Source organism: Sceloporus occidentalis, unplaced genomic scaffold (genome assembly GCF_023333645.1).
Source record: "Sceloporus occidentalis isolate IW3139 unplaced genomic scaffold, rSceOcc1.0.p SCAF_8, whole genome shotgun sequence".
Taxonomy (NCBI): domain Eukaryota; kingdom Metazoa; phylum Chordata; class Lepidosauria; order Squamata; family Phrynosomatidae; genus Sceloporus; species Sceloporus occidentalis.
In genome coordinates this window covers 31,702,772-31,730,292 of record NW_028316988.1, presented here as the reverse complement: position 1 = coordinate 31,730,292, position 27,521 = coordinate 31,702,772, and the positions used below count along the sequence as shown (strand labels likewise).

General features: G+C 35.7%; 1 protein-coding gene across 1 annotated transcript in view; it reads right to left on the bottom strand.

Moving 5' to 3' along the window:
* LOC149308521 (serine/threonine-protein kinase TAO3-like) overlaps window positions 1-26,007 on the bottom strand; it is a 101,464-nt gene extending 75,457 nt beyond the window's left edge. The window contains exon 1 of the mRNA XM_089537116.1: window positions 25,804-26,007. Within this exon, the coding sequence (XP_089393242.1) occupies window positions 25,804-26,007 (204 nt within the window). The remainder of the gene's footprint in view (window positions 1-25,803) is intronic.
* Window positions 26,008-27,521: the final 1,514 nt, after the last annotated feature.

Sequence of the window (27,521 nt, the reverse complement as noted above, 5' to 3'; positions counted from 1 at the left end):
TTTGGTGTCTCCGGAGGGAATAATGAATTGTCCTTGAGGTCCACAATCATAGAGGCCCCGGACTTAGGGGACCTAGGCTTGGGAGGTCTATCCCTAGCTGAAGGGGTGGTGCTCGGAGCGGCGACACTGGATTTTGACGTGCTGGCGGCCGGAGCGCGGTCTTCCTTCCCCTTAGCCTTCTTAGCCGGTTTGGACTTCTGCAACGAGATGGACGAATCCCGGAAACGGACCCAGAGAGAGACGCTGCCCGAGCTGGGGAAGCCGCAGATGTCGAACCCTCAGTCCCCGAGGTTTTGTGGGGGTGCTTCGAGGGGTTGTCGGAGGCACTGGACCTGTCAGGGCCACTGGCCACATGGGAAGACTTGTCAGTGGCACTGGGCCTGTCTGGGCTGCGGGCCACATGGGAAGGTGCAGCGGTCGCCGGGGGGTGCAGAGACAGCACTTGCGGGGCTCTCTTGGGACTTAGAGACCAGGGTCGCAGTTGAAGAAGGAGCGGAAGCCAGATGGGAACCTTCACCCTGCACCTTACCCTGCGCGATCGCCGAGGTCAAGCGGGACTCCCGATTCTTCCTCGCTTTGGATGTCATGGACCTGCACAGCTGACAAGCCTTCATGTCGTGGTCCTTGCCCAACCAAAGCAAGCAGGACGAGTGCGGGTCCTGAACAGGGAGTTTGCCTCTGCACACGTCGCACTTCTTGAAAGGAGGCGATATCTTTCCAGATCGACGAAGTTCAAGGAGAAAGCAAACACGAAATCAGACAGTCCGAAGTCGAAGTACAATAGGGGAGGTCAGCAAGAGAATGGTCAAGAACGGTCCGAAGTCAAATAGCCAGTGATTCTACAAAAGAGCGATGAGCGAAGTTCCAACAGCAGCCAATGCAGCGGAAAAAAGGAACTGGGGAAAGAGCGGGAAGGCAGGGGCCTCATAAAAGGTGGGCGGAGCTACCGCCAAAAAGTTGCCTTATGTTGCAAAGTGTACTTTGCCCAGTGATTCCAGAAGTTTCCGACAGTACTGCGCAGGCGCAGTAAAACCCATTTGTATGATTCGCAGAGACCACGAAGAAGAAATATATATATACACACACACATCTCTGAAGATGAAGAAATTAGAACTTGATACCATCTTACGTTTTTCTCTCTCTCTTTCTCACATGAATGTACGCATACCAATTGTATTTGTTTGTTATTATTCTTTTAATCAATAAAAAGTTATTTTTAAAATGAATAAAAAAAGAAATAAGGGAAAATTGCTAGAAATCATTGTATAGATGATACTTGACCCCAAAATGTTTAAGGGAAATAAAGAACTCTGCTGGAAGTGTAGTACAGAGACAGGCACGTATATGCACATGTAGTGAACTTCTGAAAAGGCAATAATAATAATAATAATAAAAAAAATTGGAAATTGATCCATGGAGAAATGAAAAAAATATTTAAATTCAATATTCACGTGGAACCCAAGATGTATCTTTTGATTATTGTAGAAGACCAGGACTTGGAAAGACAGGCTGGAAAATTGATATTCTTAGCAATAACAGCTGCCAGGATAACATATGCTAGGTATTGGGAAACAGAGGAAATACCATCTTTAGAAGAATGGAAACTCAGATATCTATGAAATGCATAAATTATCCTTTTGTTCAAAAAATTAGACGTTAGTAAATTTCTATAAAGAATGGAGTTTACGGATTGAGCATGTTCAATCGGAAAAAATAGAGACCAGATATAGAGCACTGATAGATTAAGAGTATGGAGTAGAAAGGGAAAGCTAATATAAATAATGGATGTATAGAATTATGGATATGTCTAGAAGTTTTATAGTGAAGGTTATTTCACAATATATCAACTCTAACTTGAATATTGGTTGAAGGTAGTTATGATTTATTGCCTGTAAGTCTCAAAGTGAATAAGTGTGAGATCTAGGGTTTTTTTGTATGTTGATATAAAGGTACATGGGACCACTAATTCAGAGTAAGATTGACAGCCAGATTGACGGTCTAACATAAGGTTAAGATTCTGCAGATGTTACTAAGGGTTTGTGAAGTGTAAATTAAGATTAAGATTTAGAAATATCATAGTTAGAGCCAAGGAAGTTAATTTGATGTGTGTATGTTTTTTGTATTATGTTTTATGTGTTATTGATTTGTTAATTTCAAAAAAGGAAAGGGGTGGAGTTTGACATGAGAGTTAATTGGTTCAGCTGCTTTTATTATGTTGGGTGGATGGGGGTGGATCTTTAGTTCTGTCCAAGTACTGTTTCTGATGTTTGCTATAAAAGCCTTTTTTTACATCTAGAAAAAAGTGTGGGCATGGAATATCACAACTGTTTGTTCTGGCAAGTGAATGCCAAACATGCTAATATGTCTGAGATTTCATGCTAAATATTCAGATAAACCAGGCCCTGAAAGGGGATAGGTATCTTGGAATTATGGTATGTCAGAATCTATAGAATATGCCACGGAGCAGCTGCAGCCAGAGGGAGTGGCCAGAGCTGGGCCAAGTCAGCAACGGAATCCTGTCTCCTTTCATCCAGCATTGTCTCCTGTTGGAAACATGATCCTCACAAGGAAAGGCTGTAAAGAATTGGGAATTTCTTCTCCACCTGTGTTTGATTTACCACCAAGAAGAAGACAGTTCAAACAAAAATATTTTTCCCCCCATAAGGCTGCTCCTAGCAAACCCAGTAAGGTAAATGAATGTTTGTTGAGCAAAAGCCACATGTTTGCTCGATAGAATCTCCTTGGCGAAATTATGTCTTAGTATAAAAACTCTCAGAAATATACTATTGTTACTTCCAGGATAAGCTAAGATGACCTGATTATTAAATTTATCTATATTTCTACAAGGTAACGATACGTGTTTATATTCATATAGACTTTTTATATGCTATCTGGGATAGTATGTTAAAAATTAGTATTACAAATTAAATCAAAGCAAGACCAGTTCTCTTTTGTTTTCTCAACTGATTTATCCCTCAAAATTGTGGTTAGAATGTCCAATCCCCTTGTTTCCCTTAGTTTAATTACCCATTCCTCTATCTTAGGAATTTGGATGTTTTCCCAATACTGTGCATATAAAATCCTGACAAGAGTGACCATATACAGAATTAATCTTTTTTTTTTTTTGAAGAAAACTTATGTAGAGGGACATCAATACAAATAGTCTGGGACACACATAAAGCGGTAATAAGAGGGTGGCTAATAAAAAAGATGTCTGAAATTAAAAGGAAAAAAGAAGAAAAATTGAAACAATTGAATATAAGCTTAGAAAAGAAGGAGAATCTTCTAAAAAAATCCCAAAGGATGTAATCATTATAGAGGAAATTAAATATTTACAAAAACAAATCTCCGTGATATTGATGGAAGAAATAGAGAAAAAAATTGAAATTCTTAAAACAAAAATATTTTGAATTTGCAAATAAACCAAGGAAGATACTAGCCTATCAAAGAAGAAAAGAGAAAGCCAAAAGAACTATTTCAGTAATTATAGAGGGAGGGAAAATAATAACTAACCAAAATATAATGAAAAAAAGTGTCTTAAACTATTTTTCTCAATTGTTCTAACATCCCAATGTTGATGTGTTTAAAATTAAAAAATATTTGGATTCTCAAAAGATTATAAAATTCACAGAAGAGCAAAGAGAATTATTGAATAAGCCATTTTAATTACAAGAACTGTGGGAAGCAATTAATAGACGTAAATTGGGGAAAACTTCTAGATTGGACAGATTCCTCAATGAATATTATAAAAAATGTCAGGAATATATAGAAGGACCATTATTACAGTTTATGAATGAAATATTGAAAGGTAAGGTACCACATATGTGGACACATTCAAATATAAGCTTAATACCGAAAGAAGGTAAAGATTTGACCTCTGTAAAAAATTATAGACTGATTGCGTTATTAAATACTGATTATAAATTATTTGTATCAATATTGGCAGAAATATTGAATTTTTTTTAATGAACTGGATTAATTTGGACCAATCCAGCTTCTTACCAAACAGAATGATCAAACATAAAATAAGAAATTTAATAAATTTAATTGAAATTCACAAAAAAAGAATAGATAAAAATTGGCATTAATATTCATTGACGCGGAAAAAGCGTTTGATAATGTGCATTGGCAGTTCTTGATTGAATTATTGAAAAAATTAGAAGTAGGTACAAATTTTCAAAATTGGATAGAGGCAATTTATGATAAGCAAGAAGGTAGAATATGGGTAAATGGAGAAAGAACGAAAACTTGTAATATTGGTGGTGGTGGTGGGGGTTTGAGACAAGATTGTCCACTTTCTCCATTACTGTTTATATTAATATTGGAAATACTCCTTAATGATATTAGAGAAAATCAATTAATACAAGGATATAAACTTTAAAAAGAAGAATATAAATTAAGAGCCTACGCTGATGATTTGGTTTTAACAATTGTGAACCCTAATGAATGTAATGAAACTATTCTAAAAATATTTAGGAGGTTTGGTAAGTTAGCCAGGTATAAAATCAATAAAGAAAAAACAGCAATGCTAACTATGAACATGACTAACGAAGAAATTAAAATATTGAAGGAAAAGACTGGATTTCAAAGTAAAAAAAATGGTGAAATATCTGGAGATAAATATTACAACAAAAAATAAAGAGCTATTTGGAAAAAATATGAAAAAATGTGGAAAGATATAAAAAAAGATCTGGAAAAATGGCAAAAATTAAACGCCTCATGGATGGGAAAAATAGCTCTTATGTCAATTCTTCCTAAAATGATCTTTCTTTTTCAGAGCCTCCCCATTATAATTAGTGATGTACCATTTAAAAATGGGAGAGAGATATATCTAAATTTATTTGGAATGGGAAAAAGCCCAGAGTAAAAATAAAATTTTTATATCATTCTATTGATAAAGGGGGATTAGCACTACCAAATTTAAGATGGTATTATCAGGTTTGTGTACTAGATTGGATGGTAGATTGGATAAGACTGGAAAATAAAAGGATTCTAAATTTAGAAAAAATTATTGAAATTTGGGCTGCATGGATATATGTTATATAATAAAATTAAATATGATACAAATTTTAATAACCACCTTATTTGGAAATCTTTAATGAAAGTATGGATTAAGTACAAAAAGAAATGGTGTACAAAAATACCATTGTGAGCGTCAACGAATGAAGCATTGTTTGGAAGAGAAGAGTATAAAAAGAATGATTGGGTGACATATGAAGATATTAAGAAAAAAGAAAAAGGAAAAATAATAATGAAAACATAAGAAGAGTGGATGATAGAAGGATATTCAAATAACTGGTTCTCCTACAGACAAATAAGGGAAAGATTTTTATTTGATATGAGAGAAGGAGGAATTGGTGAGGGAGAGTCAGAATTTGAAAAGATAATAAAACAACCTCAGAAACAAATCTCTAAATTTTATAAAATTATACGGAAATATGAATTAGAAACTGAAACTGTTAAAGAATTTATGATAAAATGAGCTAAAGATTTAAAAGAAATAATTTATCTAGAACAATGGGAGAAGCTCTGGAAGGAAAAGATTAAACAAATTATAAGTGTGGAATTAAAGGAAAATATATATAAATCCATGTATAGATTGTACCTTACCCCTTACAAACTGGCAAAAATGTTTAAACAGAACAAAAATTTATGCTGGAAATGTAAAAAAGAAGTAGGTACATATTTACACATGTGGTGGAATTTGCCTAAAGCAGAAAAATTTTGGAGAGTTATACATACAGAGATGAAGAAAATATTTGGAATAAAAGGAAGACCGATTGCTAGATTGTATCTCCTGAATATGACAGAAGACTTAAATTTGGAAAAGAAACATGAGAAGATTATGTTATTTGCATTAATATCTGCTAGAATGATATATGCTAAAAACTGGAAGAAAGAAATATGCCCTGGAATTGAAGAATGGAAATGGAAGATGTTAGACTTATATGAAATGGATAAGTTGACGTATTGGTTAAAAGACAGACCACTGGAAAATTTCTATGAGGAATGGAAAGTCTGGAAACAATATTTGCAAAAAGAAAAAAGAGGATAAAATGTATACAATATTAGAAATGTAGTTTATTTTTAAGCAGGAACAGCGTTAATGTTAGATAGATCAGGGACGTAGCCAGGATTTTAGGAAGGGGGGGGTCGAGACTAAGTGCCACCATTATAATGGGGCTTGGGCGCGGCGGTGCAGCAGCACACACCATTCATTTTTCTAATGGAGGGGGGGTCCGGACCCCAAGAATCCCCCCCTTGGCTACATCCCTGAATAGATAATACAAATGAGAAGTTAGATATAAAGATGAAGATAGTTGAAAGTACATACAGTAATTTAGATGTGTTAAGATTTAATTTTAAAATAGAGAAAAGAAGAATAGATTGGTATATAGGTAAAGTTGAGTAAACATAGTGGAATCAATAGGAGGGATAAGATAATTAAGAGTTCAGTAAACAATATAATGTAGAAAAACTAGTAAGCTTCAGTAACCCAGGAAGTACAATAACGTAAATATAAATTAATACATCTTTTATCAGATATGAAGAGTTTTGAGAATGGATGTTTGACAAGAAATTATTATTGTATTATTTTTAATTTAATAAAGTTTATTAAAAATACAGAATTAATCTGGATTTTTTTTGCTATTTCCTTTTCAAAAGTAATGTCATATTGAGCAAAAAAATCAGAAGGTTTAAAGGTATATCTACCTGTACAATCTCAGACGTTAATTTTATATTCATCCAATATTCCTTAACCTTATCACAACTCCACCAGAGATGGGAGAAAGACCCTCCATGTTTCAAACAGTTCCAGCATCTCTTGTCTCCAGAATTGTAAATTTTGTTGATTTTTGTAGGAGTTATGTACCACCTAAATAAGATTTTTACATAATTCTCTTTATAATTTTGATAGTAAAATTCTCCAAGAATGTTCCCAGTTCTCTAATTCTATTGGGTTTCCAACATCTTTAGCCCAAATTATCATAGTGCTTTATTACCTCATCTTCCAAGTTTCTGTCTTTTAGTACTTTGTAAAAGTTTAATAAGTGTTACTCTTTCTGCCAAGTGGAAATGTAAATACCAATCAATTTGAATGTTTGCTGCTTCTAACTGATACCTTATTTTCATAATTATACTATTACTGTTATTCCACAATAAGAAATCATAGAATCATAGAATCAAAGAGTTGGAAGAGACTGCAACGGCCATCCAGTCCAACCCCCTGCCATACAGGAAATCCCAATCAAAGCATCCCCGACAGATGGCCATCTAGCCTCTGCTTAAAGACTTCCAAAGAAGGAGACTCCACTACACTCCGAGGGAGTTTGTTCGAACAGCCATTATTGTCAGGAAGTGCCTCCTAATGTTGAGGTGGAATCTCTTTTCCTGTAGCTTGCATCCATTGCTTTGGGTCCTAGTCTCTGGAGCAGCAGAAAACAAGCTTGCTCCCTCCTCAATATGACATCCCTTCAAATATTTGAACAGGGCTATCATATCACCTCTTAACCTTCTCTTCTCCAGGCTAAACATCCCCAGCTCCCTAAGTCGTTCCTCGTAGGGTATGTTTCCAGACCTTTCACCATTTTAGTCACCCTCCTTTGGACACGCTCCAGTTTCTCAATGTCCTTTTTGAATTGTGGTGCCCAGAACTGGACACAAAATTCCAGGTGGGGCCTGACCAGAGCAGAAATCTTTATAATCCAAATGTTTATATTAGTTCTAGTTAGCATAAAGGCCTCGAGGAGATATCCAAAGTGGTACTTTTCTATAATAAAGATTTTTAATTTTATACTAGACCCATAACAGAGTTCTCCTTATAAAATGGTGTTCAAACTCTTTATGGTCCTTGGTCATTATACCATAAATATGCATGTAGCCCAAACTGGAATTGCTACCTTTAAGAGTTAATATCCTAATGTTCTTTAACTTAAACCATTCTTCTAACCATCATAAACAAGCAGCATAATGATATCACTTAAAATTAAGGAGCAAATATCCTCCTTTCTCACAGTCTTCTGTGAGGATCTTCCATCTGATTCTTGCCCGCTTTCCTTCCCACAAGAATTTTGATGTTTCGACTTCTGGTGGTATGGTGGATCGCGGCGGTCGCATCTGAGAGAGGCTCTCCCTTGGGGCGACAACCGCCAGCGACCAGGCTCCGCGAGAGACATCTGACGGAGCCAAAGTATCCCCCTTGATAAGGAGGATCCAGAGGCGCCCATTTTGCACTTACAGGGAACTCCCCAGAGCCCGATTCAGAAGAAGCCTGAAAGACGGAGTAGGAATTGTTAGTTTGGTAGGTAGGTAGTTTTTGTAAGTAAGGAAGAATGTTTGGTGAGTGAAGAAAATGTGTCAGTATGTGAAAGAGGGTAAGTGTAAGTGAAGAAAGTTTTTGGAGTGTAGAGGACGCAAAATTGGAGGAAAGGTTCAGAGGAGTGAAGGATAAGAGAGATAAGAGAAAGGTGGTATTTGAGAGAGGATTGTTTACGAAGAAAACTTTTTCAGTTTTTCCATCTGATGGTAAACAATTGATATGAGAGATTGTGTTTGTGACTTAAATGTTTTATGTTATGTATATCTGTTTTTGTAAATTTAATAAAATTTATTTTTTAAAAAAAGATAAGGGGGATCCAGAGGCGCCCATTTTGCACTTACAGGGAACTCCCCAGAGCCCAATTCAGAAGAAGCCTGAAAGATGGAGTGACCAGTGAGAAGGCAACGAATCGGAGCGGCAAGGAGCCCAGAGGTGCGCGGGTGAGCTTGAAGCTGGCGGAAGCCTTAGCGGTACAAGCGAGCCTACCGCTTTATTTACGAAGCTGCAGTTATAGGGAAATCAAGAACACATTCCTCTAAGGAGAATCTCTGCGTCATTCTTTATTGCAGCTTTTGTATTTTGCTGCCACCAATGTGTGTGCAACTTTAAAGGAAAAAGAAAACCCAGCTCCCCTTTACGCTTGGGAATGGCTTGCAAACTCCTGAGAGGGGGTTAGACAAAGGAAGAAATAGGACTCCTTTTCTTTGAATGTGTTTTTCTTTACCTGCCTCTTCCTAGTTGGATTTAAATTAGAAGATCAACCGGAGCGTCTTGGAAGGAATATTATAAAAGGAGAAAAAAAAAAAAAAAAGAGAGAGAGCGAGAGAATAGATTTTGTATCTCAAGAGGCAAGACCCAGAGAAGAACAGATTGGGACAAAAAAATATTTTTTCTTTTCGGCTTTGGGAAAAATTAACTGGTTTATCTTGCAGTTTTACCCACAACATTGGACTGCTCTCTAGTAGTAATTGGTTGGTGAAGGTGTCTTCATAAAGGACTTATTGTGGGACTGTCCTTAAAGGACTAAATAAAAAGAAAAGACTCAACAATAATAACCTTAATAATAATCAAATAAAGGACGTTACAGAATTATTACTGAAGAAACCAAAGGAGGAAAATATTGAGGATTTAACTCACAAGGGAGACCCTTTGAACTGATTGACTGTTTTGTAATATTGATTTGAGTTACTTGCTACATATTAGACCTATTTAAAGTGGATGTTGGGGAAATAAGAAAGCTTGTAACTTAATAATTCTTTACATTGGTTGTTACTGGAAATTGAAGTTCCCCCTGTCTTTTTTACCTCTGTAACTTTTTCTTTTCTTTTTAGCAAATAGCCATATGCATTAGAGAAATTGTGGGATAAGAAAGAACAGTTAGAAGTGTGTAGTATCCGTCCTTGAAAACACCTGGATGTCTGAAGAAATAATAACTGAAACCAGACAGTGTTATCTTGTCAGATAAGGAAGATATATATATATATACACAAGTTGCTGCAGCTTGAAAAAGGACAGAGTAGGAGTGCCACCTGTTGGTGAACAAAAGTAAGAACAGTCAGCCAAATAGAATAAAGTACAGACCAAATACATATACTTATACAGTGGTGCCCTGGGTTACGAAATTAATTCGTTCCGCTGTCAATTTCGTAACCCGAAAGGCTTTCGCAAGCCGAATTCCCATAGGCGCTAATGGGGAAAAGCCGCGATTCCGTGTGAAATCGCGCCGAAAAGCACCAAAAGTTTTTTCGTAACCCGAAAAAACTTTCGTAACCCGGAACAATGTTTTCCAATGGGATTTTTTCGTATCCCGAAAATTTCGTAACCTGGGTATTTCGTATCCCGAGGTACCACTGTATAGTGTAGAGGGGATAATAGTTAATTGGATATAAATTGCATAATAATAGGAATTGGAGAAATTCTAAAAGAAATAGTCTCTTTTTATATTGAAAGAAAGTGTTTTTCTTTAGGTGAGGCTGATTTCAATTCATGGTGAATGTGAATGAGACAAAGTAAAGAATTTTGAATAGATTGAAGTATTATTGAATTTGGCTTAGGGAAGAGATACAAGAGTTATTTGGTTGTAATAATTGTATGTTTGGGTGTATACCTACGGAATTATTATTCATCTGGCCAAGCCCACTGAAGGAAATGTCTACAAACAAAAAAGTACCATCTATCCCCACCCCCCTCTACAAAAAAGGATATCGGTGGACACGACAATAAAACCCAATGAGTATGGCGAGCTGATGATGTTGGATGAGATAAGACGGATGAAAGAAGAGTTAAAAGAGGACAACACACGATTAAGAGAGGATTTAAAATTGGAGATAAGATCTGAAATTCAAAAAGAAATGGGAGAGATAAAAGGATCTTTGGAGAAAATAAATAAAGACTTGGAGAAAATAACTAATAAAGTGGACAATTTGGAAAGTACCGTGAATCATTTGGAGAACAACGCCATACAGGTGGAATCAAAGATTAATAAATTGGAGGAAGAAAGAAGAATTGACAAACAAACAATAACAAGATTGGAGACAAAATTAAGACAGAACTGTATTAAACTTAGAGGTGTACCTGAGCAGGAGGGAGAAAATCTATACAAATCTTTGATCCCTGCTTTAGCAGAATTCGTAGAAGAACTGGCGGAACAATTTCCTTGGGAAATAGACACTTTATATCACATTAATTCCAAATTGGCCAGACAAAAGAATCTTTCGAGGGACATAGTTGTGTATTTTGTGCGGAAACAAACAAGGGATTTAATAATTCAACAAAGCTTTAAAAAGGAATTAATTATTGATGGGGTGTTAATTCAAATTTTTAAAGACATCCCAACGAATGTGCTTAAATCAAGAAAAGAGTATAATTTTTTATCGGACCAACTAAAAATTTATGGTCTCCCCTTTAGATGGGACGAAGCAGAAGGTTTAACCTTGACGTGGAAACAGAAAAGACACAAAATTGATACAGTGGAAAGAGCAGCAGATTTTTGGAAGAGAAACCATAAAGAAATTGAGAGACTAAAAGATCAAGGACAATCAGGTGAAAGATATGGAGTGAGAACCAGAGGGATGAATGCAAAGGATCAGGAGAAAGATCAAAGGAAGAAAGATGACTTGTGCAAGCCTGGGGAGTGTGATAAACCAGAGGGGGCAGGGGGAGGAGGGACAGCTAGTTAGAAAATTAGAACTGAGTGTATAGAGTGTGCTTTTTCTCTTTTTTTCTCTGTTTTATTTTATTGTATTGTATTGTTGGGAATTATTCCTTTTGTTTGCTTCCTCATATAGTTGAGAATTAAATAAAATTTTGAATTTGTAAGAGTGAAAAAATGAAGATATTGAGCTGGAATATAAATGGATTGAACTCTCCTCACAAAAGAAAAGCAATATTCCACTTCCTAATAAAACAAAGTTGTGACATAATATGCCTGCAAGAAACGCATATTAAACAAGGTGAAGGTAAATATATTGAAAATAAAAAATTAGGTAAAAGTTTTATCTCAACAAAAAAGAAAAGGAAAAAGGGAATTGTAATATATGTTAAAGAGAAATGGGATTCCAAAGAAGTTTACAATGATAATAAAGGACATATTTTAGGAATTGAAATTAATATGATTGGGAGAAAGATATTACTAATAGGACTTTATACACCACAGGAAAAAAAGCAAAGTTTTTTGAAGATCTGCAAAATATATTATTAGAATTAAAATACGAAGAGGTAATTATATTAGGAGATTGCAATGGTGTGATTAAACCAGAGGTGGATAGAAACTCAAATAAAGGGATAAAAGAGAAACAAGGAAAATTGCCTTTTTTAATTTGATGGAAAACGTAAGTTTATTGGACACATGGAGACAGTTGTATGGTAATTCCAGAGAGTTTACTCATTTCTCCCCCAGACTTAACTCTATGGCTAGAATAGATTTAATATTGGTTACACGATCTTTAGCAAAGTTTTTGGAAGAAATGGAGATATTACCAAGACATTTATCAGACCATAATCCACAAATTTTGAAGATGAAAGAGGCTACAAAGAGGAAAACTAGTTTCAAATGGAGACTTAATGTGGATATATTAAGAAATGATGAGTTAGTAAAAAAGACAAAAACAGTTATAGAGAATTATTTTAAGGAAAATCTAGATAAGGGAATGGGGGTTGATGTGGTTTGGGAAGCGGCAAAAGCGGTAATTAGGTGTTTTTTTAATTCAACAAAATTCAATTATAAAGAAAGGGAAGGCCAAAAAGGTAGATCAATTGAATAGAAAATTGAAGGAGAAGGAAAAGCTATTGAATGAGAAACTGGGTGATTCAAGACTATTAATGGAAAGTAAAATACTGCAAAAACAAATCTCGATGGAAATGATGGAGGAACTAGGATATGAAATGAAAAAAGCCAAACAACAATACTTTGAGCATGCAGATAAACCAGGAAAATGGTTATCAATAAGAATGAAGAAAAGAAAGGAAATGAGATTAATAACGAAAATCAAAAGGGAAAGTGAGTTGATAAAGCAGGAGGAAATAATGGAATATTTTAGAGAATTTTATAATAAATTGTATACAAAAAAACAGGATCATGAATACACTTTAAAGGAATTTATGGGGGAAAGGAAATTGTTTCAAATTAATGAAATACAAAAAGCTGAATTAGATGCGGAAATAACACAAGAAGAAGTGGAGTGGGCAATAGGAAGAAATAAAAATGGTAAAGCACCGGGACCAGACGGCTTCCTGATTGAATTTTACAAAATATTTAAGGAAGAATTGAAAGAACCATTGAGACTAGTAATGAATGAAATTATTAATGGGAAAATGCCGGAGACATGGAGGGAATCTGAGATAATACTAATTCCAAAAGAGGGTAAAGACATATTGGAGTCTTCTAACTATAGACCGATATTGTTATTAAATTTAGACTATAAAATATTCGCAACAATTATGGCCCAAAGACTTAAGAACTGTTTGGAACAATTAATTGATCAGGACCAATGCGGCTTTCTTCCAAAAAGATATATGAAAAATAATATGAGATACTTATTAAACATACTGGAATATTATGAAAGACACAATGATAAAAAATTGGGATTGTTATTTGTAGATATGGAAAAGGCTTTTGATACAGTGGATTGGATAGCATTGTTGGAAATTCTAGAGAATATTAATATTGGACCAAATTATAAAAAATGGATTTCACAAATATACATGAATCAAAAAGCGAGAATTAATATAAATGGAGAGCTAATGAAACCAGTCTATATTGAAAGAGGAACAAGGCAAGGTTGTCCTCTATCCCCTCTTCTATTTATATTGATAATGGAAATTCTGATAAACAAAATTAACAATTTGGAAACAATATAAGGAGTGAGAATAAAACAATTCCAATATAAGATACGAGCATTAGCAGATGATGTGGTAATAAATCTGGAAGATATACAAAATAACATAACAAATGTAATGAAAGTAATTAAAGAATTTGGTGAATATACAGGTTGTAAAATTAATAAAAATAAATCGGCAATGATAACAAAAAAATTGAATAAGGAAGAGGAGAAGAAGGTACAAGAAAAATCAGAGATTAAAATAAATAAAAAAGTAAAATATCTGGGTATTTGGATTTCAAAAAAACAACAACAAATGAATTGTTCAAAAATAATTATGTAAAACTTTGGGCAGAAGTGAAGAAAGAATTGGTGAATTGGAAAAAATTACAATTATCTTTTTTGGGAAGGATAGCGGCGATAAAAATGCCAGTGCTCCCGAGATTCCTCTTCCTATTTCAAATTATCCCTATTATAAACTCAATTAAACCTTTCAAAAATTGGGGAAAAGACATTTCGGCCTTCATCTGGCAAAACAAAAGACCAAGAATAAGATTAAAATTATTACAAGATGCACGAGAGAGAGGCGGTTTGACATTACCAAATTTACAACTTTACGCAGATGCTTGTAGTCTTATGTGGATAAGGGATTGGATAAATTTAAGTGAGAGAAGATTATTGGAATTAGAGGGAGAAGGTTTAAATTATGGGTTTCATGCCTATTTGGCTTATAATAAAGAAAAAGTAAATCAAGTAATAAATAACCATTGTATAAGAAGAAATCTATTGAAAGTATGGAATAAATATAAAAGAAATATTATAGATAAATTTCCTATGTGGTTGTCTCCACATGAAGCTATATATAGGAAAGAAATGATAAGAAGAGAGGAATGGTTTAAGTATAAGGAATTAACAAAGAAAGAGCAGGGTAGAATAAAAATAAAAACACAAGCAGAATTAGAACAAATAGGATTTGACCCAGGTTGGTTTGCATACAGGCGTATATATGAGAGGACAAAGAAAGACATAAAAGAATTTGGTGATGAAGAAAACAGGACAGATTTAGAAAAATTGTTAACTAAGGATCAGGAGAAATTAATTGGGAAAATTTAAAAACTTTTAGAATTAGAAATGGAGAGCAAGAGGGTGAAGGATACTATGGTTAAGTGGGCTAAATATATTGGGCATAATATACAATTTGACCAATGGGAATTCATTTGGACAAAGGGACTGAAATATACTGCTTCACAAAATATAAAGGAAAATTGGTACAAAATGTTTTATCGATGGTACTTGACTCCGGAAAGATTGGCTACAATTTATAAAAATAAAAACAATAAGTGTTGGAAATGCAGGGAGACTGTAGGCACTTTTATACACTGTTGGTGGAACTGCAAAATCATAAAGAAATTTTAGAAACAAATCAGAAATTTAATTGGAGAAATTTTATATATTAAATTGGATTTAAGACCAGAGAACTTTCTATTGAGTATATTTGAGAAAGATATAGAATAAAATATGGGAAAATACTATTTTATATGACATCAATGGCAAGAATATTAATAGCACAAGTTTGGAAAACAAAGGAGGCCCCGAACACTGGTTAATGAAATTAATGGAAATAATAGAAATGGATAAAATGACTCAGTTATTAAGAGATGAAAAGATGGGGAATATAACAAGGAAAGTTAATGAAGAATGGAAATTGGTGTTGGACTATATGAGGAAGCAATGGGGAGAGGAATTAACCTAGAAATAAGTAAGTACGTAATGTGAAAGTCTCATTGAACTGATATAATATGAACTATTATATATGGTATAGGATGGGAAATAGAGATGCACAAAGAATACGACAAACATAGAGGAAGGAAGTCACTGGGGTGAATGTAGATTGAGAAGAATGAAAGTAGTGAGTGGGATATGTTATATAGTATCAATTTAAGTTAGCAGTTATTGCATTCTGTTTTGGCTTGTTGTTTATTTTTGTGGGTGTTTTTGTTTTTGTTTTGTTTTTTGGGGGTCTGTTAGGGGTCGTTTGGATTTGTTATGGTGGTTGTAATAGTGTTGTTTATAATTGTTTACGATTGATGAATGGTGTATTTTAAAATTTAATTTAATAAAGTATTTTTTTAAAAAAAAAAAAGAATTTCAATGTTTCTTTTTGCCATATAGCAAAGCATTTTTCCTCTGTAAGAATTGGAAGGTTCATAAAAAGAAACATGTCATGGGAGGACATTTGATTTAATTACTGCAGTTCTCCCAGAGAACAATAAATTGAAGTTGGACCATGATATTAGATTCCTTTTAATATCTTTCCATAGCCTTCTATAATTATTTTGGTACAGGTCGATATTCCTACCAGTTAGAGATATAGCCAGGTATTTTGCTTATCTGATTGTTAATTTTCACTCCTCTCACATCAGGGCTCATCCTAATTTTGTTAATTAACACTTCAAAAGCAAATATAAACAGAAGGGGTGAAAGAGGACACCCGTGTCTGATTCTGGAAGTATTGTATTTTTTCATTGTTAACTAAGTTGTGCTTACTGTTTGATATAAATAGCCTGTATCCAACTATATAGTTTATAATCTAAATTCATCTTCTAAAATATTTCTTGCATGAATGGCCAACTTAATCTGTCAAATGCTTTTTCTTCATCAACTAAAAATAATGCATTTTTTTTCTCATTATGACGTTCAAAATAATCAATATTTTGATTACTCTTAGATTAATCTTAGATTACAACTCTTAGATTATCTCTAATTTAATGAGTAGGAACAAATCCACACTGATCTTCCTGTATGTGTTTAAACAGTATATTCTTCACCTTTCAGTGATTATTTTAGCGTAGATCTTGTAATTGGTAAGAGAGATAGGTCTATAATTCTTAATTTCACCTTTGATATTGTCATTTTTTGATATTAATATTTTTAAGGCTTCCTGCCATAAATCTGGAATGTCATTAAGATGAATATCATTTATTGTATATTTCAAGTGTGGAACTAGAATTCCCTCAGATTTTTCATAATAAATCAAGAGAAGTCCATCTGGGCCTGAAGCTTTGTCCATCTTCAAATTTTTAATTACCTTTAGATATTGCTTCTTCTGTGATATTATGATGTATTTTTCCTCTTTCTTCTTCATTCAGAATCAGAGAATCTTGATCAGTTACATATTTTTGCATTTTCTCTCTTGAATCTTTATTGTCTATAACCATGCCATACAGTTCCTCAAAGTAGTCCTTGAACATATTTTAATGGCATTTTGTTCTGTAACAACCTTCCCTTCATGATTAAGTTCAGTTATGATTTTCTTTTCTCTATTTTTTCTTTTGTGTGCTAACATTTTGCCAGCTTTATTCCCATGTTCAAAATATTTTTGTTTGATCGATAATAATTTCCTCTTTACCTCTGCAATTTCCAATGCTTTTAAATATTGTTTTAATATTTCCGCCACTATTCTTGTTTTTTTCCCTTGTCCTTTTTCCACTCTCTTTTTCCCCCATTCTTCTCTTAAAGTTTTTTCTTTTTTCCAAATTGCTTTCCTTATTTCCACATTTAGCTTAATTAGCATCCCTCTAATAACAGCTTTATTAGCATCTCATAAAATGTTGTTTTTCATCCCTTCCATTGCATTTTCCTTAAAGTATAGTTGCAATGCTTCCATTATTTTTTTTACAACACGTTCGTCTTCCAATAAGTTGTGAGGTAGTCTCCATGAAAATTCTGTTTTTTTAAGACAAAGATTTCATGTTATTAGATTATGATCCAATAATGTTGTGAAGAGACTATCCATGGCATGTATTTTTAGGAGGAGTTTTTTCGTTGCCATAAAGAGGTCGATCCTAGACCAAGAGACATGTGGTTCGGAATAAAAAGTATATTCCTTAGCTAAATTATATTTAAATCTCCATACATCCTCCATTACATAGTCTGAGGCAAGCTGGAAAAAAGATTTGGGGATTTCCCCCCATTTTTCCTATGAATATTAGGTTTATTTGATTTTCTATGAATCTCCGGACATATAAAAACATTAAAATCTCTGAGTAAGAGAATATTATGACACCGTGTTTTGTCAAGTTCCTTATGTAGAAGAGTAAAATATTTGTCTCTATTCTCATTTGGTGCATAGACCCCAACGGCCAAAATAAAAATAAAAATAAAATCTCCAATTCTGATCTCAACTGCAATGAACAAACCATTTTTGTCTTTAAAGATTTCTTTTGCACTGAATTTTTTACTAACATAAAGAGCAACTTTTTTTTCCTGATATGAGATGAAAAAAAGTAATTCCCCAATTTTGGGTTTCTTAATAGTCTTTCCTCTATCTCTTTAATTTTAGTTTCTTGTATTTTTTATGAGATGTTCTTAATGGTTTTTATATGGTCTGTAAACCGCTTTGATCTATGGAAAAGCGGTATACAAATAAAGTTTATTATTATTATTATTATTATTATTATACAAATAATATCACTCTTTGATTTCTCTAAGTAATTTTTTAAAAAATTTAGAATTCATTCCTTTAACATTCCAAGAGGTTATTTTCACCATAATTATTTAGATGACAGATAAGGAAAAAAAAAATTAAAGAACTGAAAAATAAGTTTAAAAATGTTGAAGGTATAAAGAAAATTTAAAAACATAAAATAGAAAAAGTATAATTAAAACAAAAGAAGAATTAGAAGGAATTAAATTACAATGGTTTTAATACTATTAATTGACTGAACGATATAGAGTGGACAATAAACAACCAGGTTTTAGTACAAAAGAGATAGAATTAGATGAAATTATTGTCAAAGGAAAGAGAAAAGGGCTTATCTCAAAATTATAAAATTTTTGTCTTAAACTAGAATTGGAAAAGGAAATAATCAAACCTTGTAGGATTAGCTGGGCAAAAAATATAGGACATACAATAAATTTGGAAAAATGGAAAAGGGCCTGGGGGGAAAGATTCAAAATTTTCACTATGTATGGATATAAAAGAAAACCTAATAAAGATGATTCACAGATGGTATTTAACCCCTTCCAGATTAAGTAAAATATACAAGAATAGTACGTGATCATGGTGGAGGTGTAATGGAAATGTCAGATCTTTTTAGCATATGTGGTGGACATGCCCTAAAGTCAAAAAATTCTGGAGAGAGATTCACAAGGTTATACAAAAGATATTTCAAATTGAACTTAATTTTGAACCCCAATTGTTTCTGTTAAATATGGTAGATAGTAAAGAAGTATACTGTATTTAATAACAATTGCAAGGATCTCACTAACAAAATTTGGGAGAAATTTGGAAGTTCCCACGGAGGGATTCATGGCTCTACAAGTGGAGATGGATAAAATTACAATGGCATTAAGAGACAAAACTGAAGAAGCAAATCACCTTTTGCGATCCATTAATGAAATATTGCAAAGATAGATGGACAACTTAAACAGATTTTTCAGTAAATTTTACCTTTTTCGGTTAAATAAGCAATTTTATAACATAATTGGTAAGGGGTGGAGACTCAAGAAAGACACAAGACAAAAGCGTAATCTTCTGTGTTATTAAAATGTATACACACATGCACATACACATATATAACGTGTTATGAAGGAGTTGTAATTACATATAGTTTATGTTTTAATAGAGGAACATTTTTGAATAGCTGTTAAGATGGTATTTACTATAGTCAAACATATGAGTGAGGGAGTAGGGAGAGAATTTATGACAAAGAAGATGACAACCAAATGTCTTTTTTTGGTATATATTGTAAACAATAAAGACTATTTTTTTGATGAGTCATCGAAGAATAAGGGTAGGAATGAATGCAAGATTGATAATTAGAAGGTATAAGTGGGTGAAGAAGGTAAGAGTAGGTAGGTATTTAGGAAGAAGGAATGAGCGAGATGGGTAGCATTAAGAAGGTTTGTTTGGAATGTAAGAAGATTTAGGGTAGAATCACAGAATCATAGAGTTGGAAGAGACCGCAAAGGCCATCCAGTCTAACCCCCTGCCATGCAGGAAATCCAGATCAAAGCATCCCCAACAGATGGCCATCCAGCCTCCGTTTGAAGACCTCCATGGAGGTAGACTCCACTACACTCCAGGAGAGTTTGTTCCACTGTTGAACAGCCCTTACTGTCAGGAAGTTCCTCCTAATGTTGAGGTGGAATCTCTTTTCCTGTAGCTTGCATCCATTGCTTCGGGTCCTAGTCTCTGGAGCAGCAGAAAACAAGCTTGCTCCCTCCTCAATATGAGATCCCTTCAAATGTTTAAACAGGGCTATCATATCACCTCTTAACCTTCTTTTCTCCAGGCTAAACATACACAGCTCACTGAGGCGTTAATTATAGGGCAAGGTTTCCAGACCTTTCACCATTTTAGTCGCCCTCCTCTGGACACACTCCAGTTTCTCTGTGTCCTTTTTTAATTGTGGCGCCCAGAACTGGACACAATATTCCAGGTGGGGCCTGACCAGAGCAGAATAGAGTGGAACTATTACTTCCCTTGATCTAGACACTATACTTCTATTGATGCAGCCTAAAATCGCATTGGGCTTTTTAGCTGCCACATCGCACTGTTGACTCATGTTCAACTTGTGGTCTACTTGGACTCCTAGATCCCTTTGACATGTTGTCTCCTTAAGCCAGGTGTCCCCCATCCTATATCTCTGCATTTAATTTTTCCACCCTAAGTGCAGTACCTTACATTTCTTCCTGTTGAAGTTCATTTTGTTAGCTTTGGCCCAGCTTTCTAGTCTATTCAGGTCATTTTGAATTTTGATCCTGTCCTCTGGAGTATTAGCTATTCCTCCTAATTTGGTGTCATCTGCAAATTTGATAAGTATTCCCCCAATTTTTTCCTCTAAGTCATTGATAAAGATATTGAACAGTACTGGGCCCAGGACAGAGCCCTGTGGGACCCCACTGGTCACTTCTCTCCAGGATGAAAAGGAGTCATTGTTGAGCACCCTTTGCGTTCGGCTGGTCAACCAATTACAGATCCATTTAACAGTTACCTTGTCTAGCCCACATTTTACAAACTTGTTTGCCAGAATGTCATGGGGAACCCTGTCAAAGGCCTTACTGAAATCAAGATATACTATATCCACAGCATTCCCTTCATCTAGTAAGGTAGTAAGGTAGGTAGTAAGGTAGTAAGGTGGGTCGCGATTGTTGTTACTCTGATGACTTTATGTTATGCAAGAATCTATAATATGTAATAGGTAGGAATGTATAAGAGCCATAACGCAAAATTGGGATTCTTCCATAAATTGTGGTTGGTTGATTGGATTCTTCCATATTTGCAATTGGGAAATATGGAAGAATCTGTAATGTATATATTTATACTGTATATAATGGAAAAGGTAACAGATGGAGAAGCAGACAACTAAGGCTGGCTAAAGGGTTAATAATTAGAGTGAAGATAAGGGGAGGGAAAGGAATGTGGTGGAGAGGAATGGTAACCTTGGCAACAGAAAGCTTTGGCAGTTCTCAGCATTGGAAAAGCTGCAACTCACAATGTTAGGCAGCCTGATGGGATAGCTAAATGAAAAAGGGTTGTTTAGAGTTGATATTAATATATGTCCTTTGAAGTTATGGCTGATCATGTTATAAGCATTTTTGGTCATTTAATTCAAGTTTAGAAAATGATGGGACCAAGACACTCCTATCTTACTGTTGTGGGAATGGTTGGTGGGAACTTACCGTCTATGCAGTGGTTCTCAAAACATTATATTTGGGGAGAGATTTGGGTACGAATGCAATTAAGTTGTCAGTTATGTTTTTCGCTGGAATTTGTTAGCCAATGAGGATTGTGGCGAGGAGGGGTATTGATGTAATTATAAAACTGTCAAATTGTTGTTGCAATTTAGATCTGACTATAATGCCTTGTACTGTGCATTTTACCATTGTTTTCTTCAATATTCTAGTTTAGACTCTGTTCTACAACTAAACTTTTTGGGACAAAACTCTGGTGGGCCAGGTTCTGACAGTATAATTGTAGGGAAATTTAGCAATTTTGATGTATTATAAGTATTATGTATGGTTGTTGTGTTTGTTTGTCTGTTTGTATTGTTGTATATTTTTAATAATAAAATTAAAAAATAAAATAAAAAAGACTATTTTTTAAAAAAAAAGTTGAAGGAGTTACTGAACTTTGACTCTAATCAAGGAAAAATTCCAATGGTATGTAATTACAGTATTGTAGTTACTTCTACCATTCTTATGTTGCTTTATTTTGTTCCACCTCTTCCACCCCTCATCTTTTAAATTGTAATTTAAAAAGGAAAAAAGTAAAAGAAAAAAGGGTTTATTTAAAAAGCAGTAAAAGACAAAAATTCATTGTTTTTCTTTTGTAGTAAAAAAAGCAGGTTCAACCACTCAAAAGGGGCCTGAAAGATCTTCATTTAGTTCTCGTTCTAGTTTTCCTCTGTATCTTCTTGCTCTTTTCTTTCTCAGTCATTTCTTCTACGTTCTCAGTCTGATTACCATTCTTTCCTTTATTTTTTGCCCCATTACATCTCTACTCTCTAATGATATTGGTTGTCTTTGTGATCCTGAAAGTCTTTCCTTAATTTTTGTTCTATCTTTTGCTTTGCCAATGTTATCTATTTTGTATTTCTTTTGATGATACATAAAGAAGAGACCTTCCACTCTCTCCCATCTATACTCAATCTTTAGATTTTTTAGCAAGTTTGAAAGAGATTTGTGTTTGTCTTGCAAGCATAATGGTAGGGGGAATGTCTTTAAAAATCTTCATTATCCTCAATAATAAGTTTATTTTCATAGCTCAACTGAATTATTAAATTTCGCATTCTATCACATGGATAATTCTTATCTTTTGCTTGAAAAGATTCTAAAAATCTTGTCTTCCATTCTATCCTGGGAGAAACCAAAAAAAGTCCGCCAGGAGTAAGATCACTCTTTCATATACATTTTCCCTTGATTTTTCTATTAACTCTCTGTTTTTTACCAGTCTGTCTCTGTTGTTTAATTATTGATTCAAATATTTCCACTATTGTTGATCTTGTTTAATGTTTAAATCAGAAGTTGACATTTCCAGAACCAGCATCTTCTCTTTCACCTCCTCGACTTCTTTTTGGGTTTTAGAAATGTCTGTAGACATTTTTTCCATTTGTTTATTAAAACTATCCAGCTCCTTCTTCAAGTCCTTTTTAATGTCAATTCTTATGTCTTTAATTTCTTCTCTAGTTTCTTGACTGGATTCTTTAATATCCTATTTCAACTCAGTTCTCAGATCTTTCATCTCCTGCCTGATTTTCCTTATTTCCTCCAAAACTAAAAGGTTAAGGTATGTTATTTTTATAGTGTACTGACCCTCGACTATGAGACAGGAGCTGTATTGGAGTTTGTTTCCATCCTTTTTTACTCGTTGCCATACTGTCATATTTTGCACTGTGCTCCTTTCTGCGTTGCGAGTTCCTTGTTTCCATACACTTCCTTTCTTAGGTGTAACATGTGTGATCTAACAATATTCAACCAGCTCGTTCACCCCCCCCTTCTTCAATTTTTCCTTGAACTCAATTCTTCTCTGAAGCTTTGCAGATCCCTAACTCCTTCTCTGTGTCTGTCTCTTTGTCTATCCTCCAACTCCTCAGCAACTCCTTCTCCGCATCTGTCTCTTGTCTGTCCTCCGACTCCTCCAGCAACTCCTTCTCTGCCTCTGTCTCTATGTTGTCCTCAGCAACTCATTCTCCACGTCTAACTCCTGTCTATCCTCCAATTCCTTCAGCAACTCCTTCTCTGTGTCTATGTCTTCCTCCAACTCCTTCTCCGCATCTGTCTCTTGTCTCCTGTTTGTCCTCCGATTCCTTCAGCAACACCTTCTCCATGTCTGCTCCATTGTCTGTCCTTCACGACTGTCTGCATGCATCTGTCTCTGTTCTACAAGTCCTTCCACAACTCCTTCTCAGCATTTTCCTCAAACTCCTTCTACAACTCCTTCTCTGCATCACTTTCTTCGTCAGTCCTCCAACTCTTCCATCAACTCCTCCGCTCCTGTTTCCTGATCACTATGACTCTTACAGCAACTCTTCGCTCCTTTCCCCTTTTTCCTTTCTCTGCATCTGTCAATCCTCCATGTCTATTTGTCATTGACTGTCGCTTTGTTTGTCCTCCAACTCCTTCTCCTTCTCAAAATCCTGTTCTGCAACACTTTACTTAGTTAATATATATATACATAACCTTCTACACCACACCCAACCAGCACAAGTGATTGCTAATTTAAAGGGGGTTTTCTTCCTTTTCTTCCCTTTTTCCCCTTTCAAGTTACTTTTATTTACTTTGCAAACATCTCTTCTTCAAATTCAGAGGCCTCTTATTCATAGGAATAAACAAAGGTAGGTCTTCATAGAATTACCCAACCCTCAGGTTACAGACTCTAATCAAACATATAAAGCTTGCATTTATAGTGTGGGGCTTAACTGCATGCCACCAAAACCGAACAGCAGTAGCTGCGGGAGGCAGTAGTTCTTCAATCCACCTCGAAGTGGATTCAGGTACTCACTTCTTGGGGTCCCCAACTAAGTATCCTTTCCTTTATCCGGGATGGGTATGAATGGGTTGATGAAATCCCTGTTCCCCCAAGAACCTCAGCTGTGGAGGATCAGCAGAGATTCAGTTGAATAAATACAGTGCGTCCTTGGTATACGTGGGGGATCCGTTCCGGACCCCCCGCGTATACCAAATTCCGCGTATGCTCAAGTCCCGTTGTCCCCTCTCCTCCCCCAACTCTTTCTTTCCTTCCTTCCCTCCCTCCCTCCCTCCCTCCCTCCTTACTTACCTTTTCGTCGCCGGGGGGCCACGTCGCTGCTGCCGCCGCTGCCGCCACCGCCGCCACCACCGCCTCAGCCGGAGCCGGGGGGAAGGCCAGGTGGGGGTTTTGGAGGCCAAGAAGCCTCCAGCCTGCCACCCGGCCCTTCTGTGGCAGCGGCGGCGGCGGCAGCGGAGCACCAGTGCCAGAGGCCTCTTCGGCCCCCACTCCGCCGCCGCCACCGCCAGCACCTCTGCAAGGGCCGGGTGGTGGGCTGGAGGCCTCTTGGCCTCCAAAACCCCCACCCGGCCTTCCCCCCGGCTCCGGCTGAGGCGGTGGTGGTGGCGGCGGTGGCGGCAGCAGCGACGGGGGCTCCCGGCGACGAAAAGGTAAGTAAGGAGGGAGGGAGGGAGGGAGGGAGGGAGGGAGGGAGGGAAGGAAAGAGTTGGGGGAGGAGAGGGGAGGGAGGGAAGTTGTCCCCAGATTTGCCATGCGCGTATGCTTAAATCTGCACATGGCAAATCCGCGTATAAGGAGGACCTACTGTACATTATGGTGGGAAATAGAGAAAGTTGTTATGGGATGGGCTGGAATGCATGCCAAAGGAAGGGATAGAGTTAGTTATTTTGATAGCATTTATATTGTTGTGGGCTGAGCCTGTGCTTTAGTTCTGACATATTGCTGTTAACTTCTTTTGCTGATGTCTGTAATAAAGGTCTTTTGTTTATCTTAACTAAGTGGTTGGCTGCTTATCAGTATAAGCCTACGGTTCTGACCTATGTTTAAGATTTTGTAAGTTTGATTTTATATACTGATCATTATACATTTCCATGTAACAATTCTGGAAAAGTTGATTGACAAAAGGGTAATTTATATGAACACAATCTACTCATTATTTTAATGATCTGTAGGCGTTTCAGTTGGCAGAGAATAACATTTATGGAAAAAATTGTTTTTGTGCAATGTCAAAAACTTTGCAAGTATTCCTGTCTAACCCCAGATTTCTGCACAATAAAGCATTTGTGCAATTACTTTACTAATGAATATTTTTAGGGCAGGTTCAATCATCTGACAGTAATAAATTTCATCAGTGCTCCTCTTGTGTTGTCAGCTTTCAGCTTTGCTGCCTTCCTATGCCATTTCCACATAAAACAATGCTCAGATAGCTGAATAGATGCTTTGTTGATCTAAAATGCATTTGTGCCTTGGCCACTTTCTAACACCGCCTTAGAAAAATAAAATCATAGAAATTGACGAGACCGTGCCATTCAATCCAACTTCTTGCCATGCAAGAACTTGGTCTTAGTTGTTTACATATCTCCAGAAAAAAGTATTTTTAGACCACACACTAATTTTAGTCATGCCCTTTAAACTTTAAAGGAAGAACACAGCTCTCAAGCTGTTATCCTCACCGCTTGTGATGCCATCATTTCATTGATGTTCTGCTCATACTGCTCAGCCAAGATGGCAAGTTTTCTTGTCTGCTCATCCTTCAGGCTTTTCAGAATAGCTTTGTGTTCACTCTTTGGAGTCACTTCCAGATGGTGGTTCTTGAGTGCTTTATATTGCTTGGTTTGTACTTTGCAGGTGTCTTGGAATTGTTTCTTGATCTGCATCTCCATAACCTACAGTATCAAGGCATCAATTCATAATGCATTTATATAATTTTAATAAGATTTTTTAATATACATTTGTGCATATGTACACAATTGATTTTAAATAACAGAAATAACAGGAAATATTTGATATTTTTTACAAAAAAAATTATGACCCCATCTTGTAATAGACAAGTATGGCCACTAAATGTATATTTGAGCTGGTACCTTTCTTTAGCTCTGAGAGAAGAGTGGCTGGAGATAGGTGATCTCTATTTCAGATTATTATTTTGCTCTTGGTTAATCCTCAAAATTATCTATAATATTTCACATTTTTATATTTTATTTCAAACACACAAAAACCTATTTGATGAGAGCTTATAGAGGACAAAATCCTAATGAAAAACATTATCTACTAATTGTTTCTTTCTCTATTCCATGTGCATTACACAAGATTGGTGGATGGTCAACAATGATCCATAGGTTTCTCGTTCAGCCAGGTGTCCCCCATCCTATATCTGTGCATTTTATTTTTCTGCCCTAAGTACAGTACCTTACATTTCTCTGTGTTGAATTTTATTTTTTTAGCTTTGGCCCAGCTTTCTAGTTTATTCAGGATGTTTTGAATTTTGATTTTGTCCTCTGGGGTGTTAGCTACTCCTCCAAATTTGGTGTCATCTGCAAATTTGATGTCCACAATTCTGTCCTTCAGGTCATTGATAAAGATGTTGCACAGCAAAGTGGGCCACTGGACACCCCATTGGTCACTTCTCTCCAGGATGAAAAGGAGCCATTGTTGAGCACCCTTTAGGTTTGGCCGGTCAACCAATTACAAATCCATGTAACAGGTACCTTGTCTAGCCCACATTTTACTAGCCTGTTTGCAAGAATGTCATAGGGAACCCTGTCAAAGGCCTTCCTGAAATCAAGATAAACTATATCCACAGCATTCCCTTCATCTACCAAGCTGGTAATTTTATCAAAGAAAGAGATCAGATTTGTCTGGCATGACTTCTTTCTCTGAAACCCATGTTGACTTTTTGTGATTATGGCATTACCCCCCAGATGTTCACAGACCCTCTGTTTAATGATCTGCTCTAGAAACTTTCCTGGTACTGATGTCAGACTAACTGGACAATAATAGTTGGGATCCTCTTTCTTCCCCTTTTTGAAGATGGGGACGATGTTTGCCCTCCTCCAGTCTGCTGGCACTTCTGTTCTCCAGGAGTATTAAAAGATTATTGCCAATGGCTCCGATATTACATTTGCCAGTTCTTTTAATACCCTTGGATGTAGTTCATCCAGTCCTGGAGACTTATATTCATTTAGGTTAAACAGGTATTCCTGAACTATCTCTTTACTTATTCTGTGTTGAAATTCCCCTATTCTGTCCTCTGCTTCAGTATCCTCAGGTTGAGCACCCTTTTCCTTTTCTGAGAAGACTGAGGCAAAGAATGTGTTGAGTAATTCTACCTTTTCTCTGTTCCCTGTTAGCATTTTGCCATCTTCTCCACACAGTTGCCCTACTGTTTCCT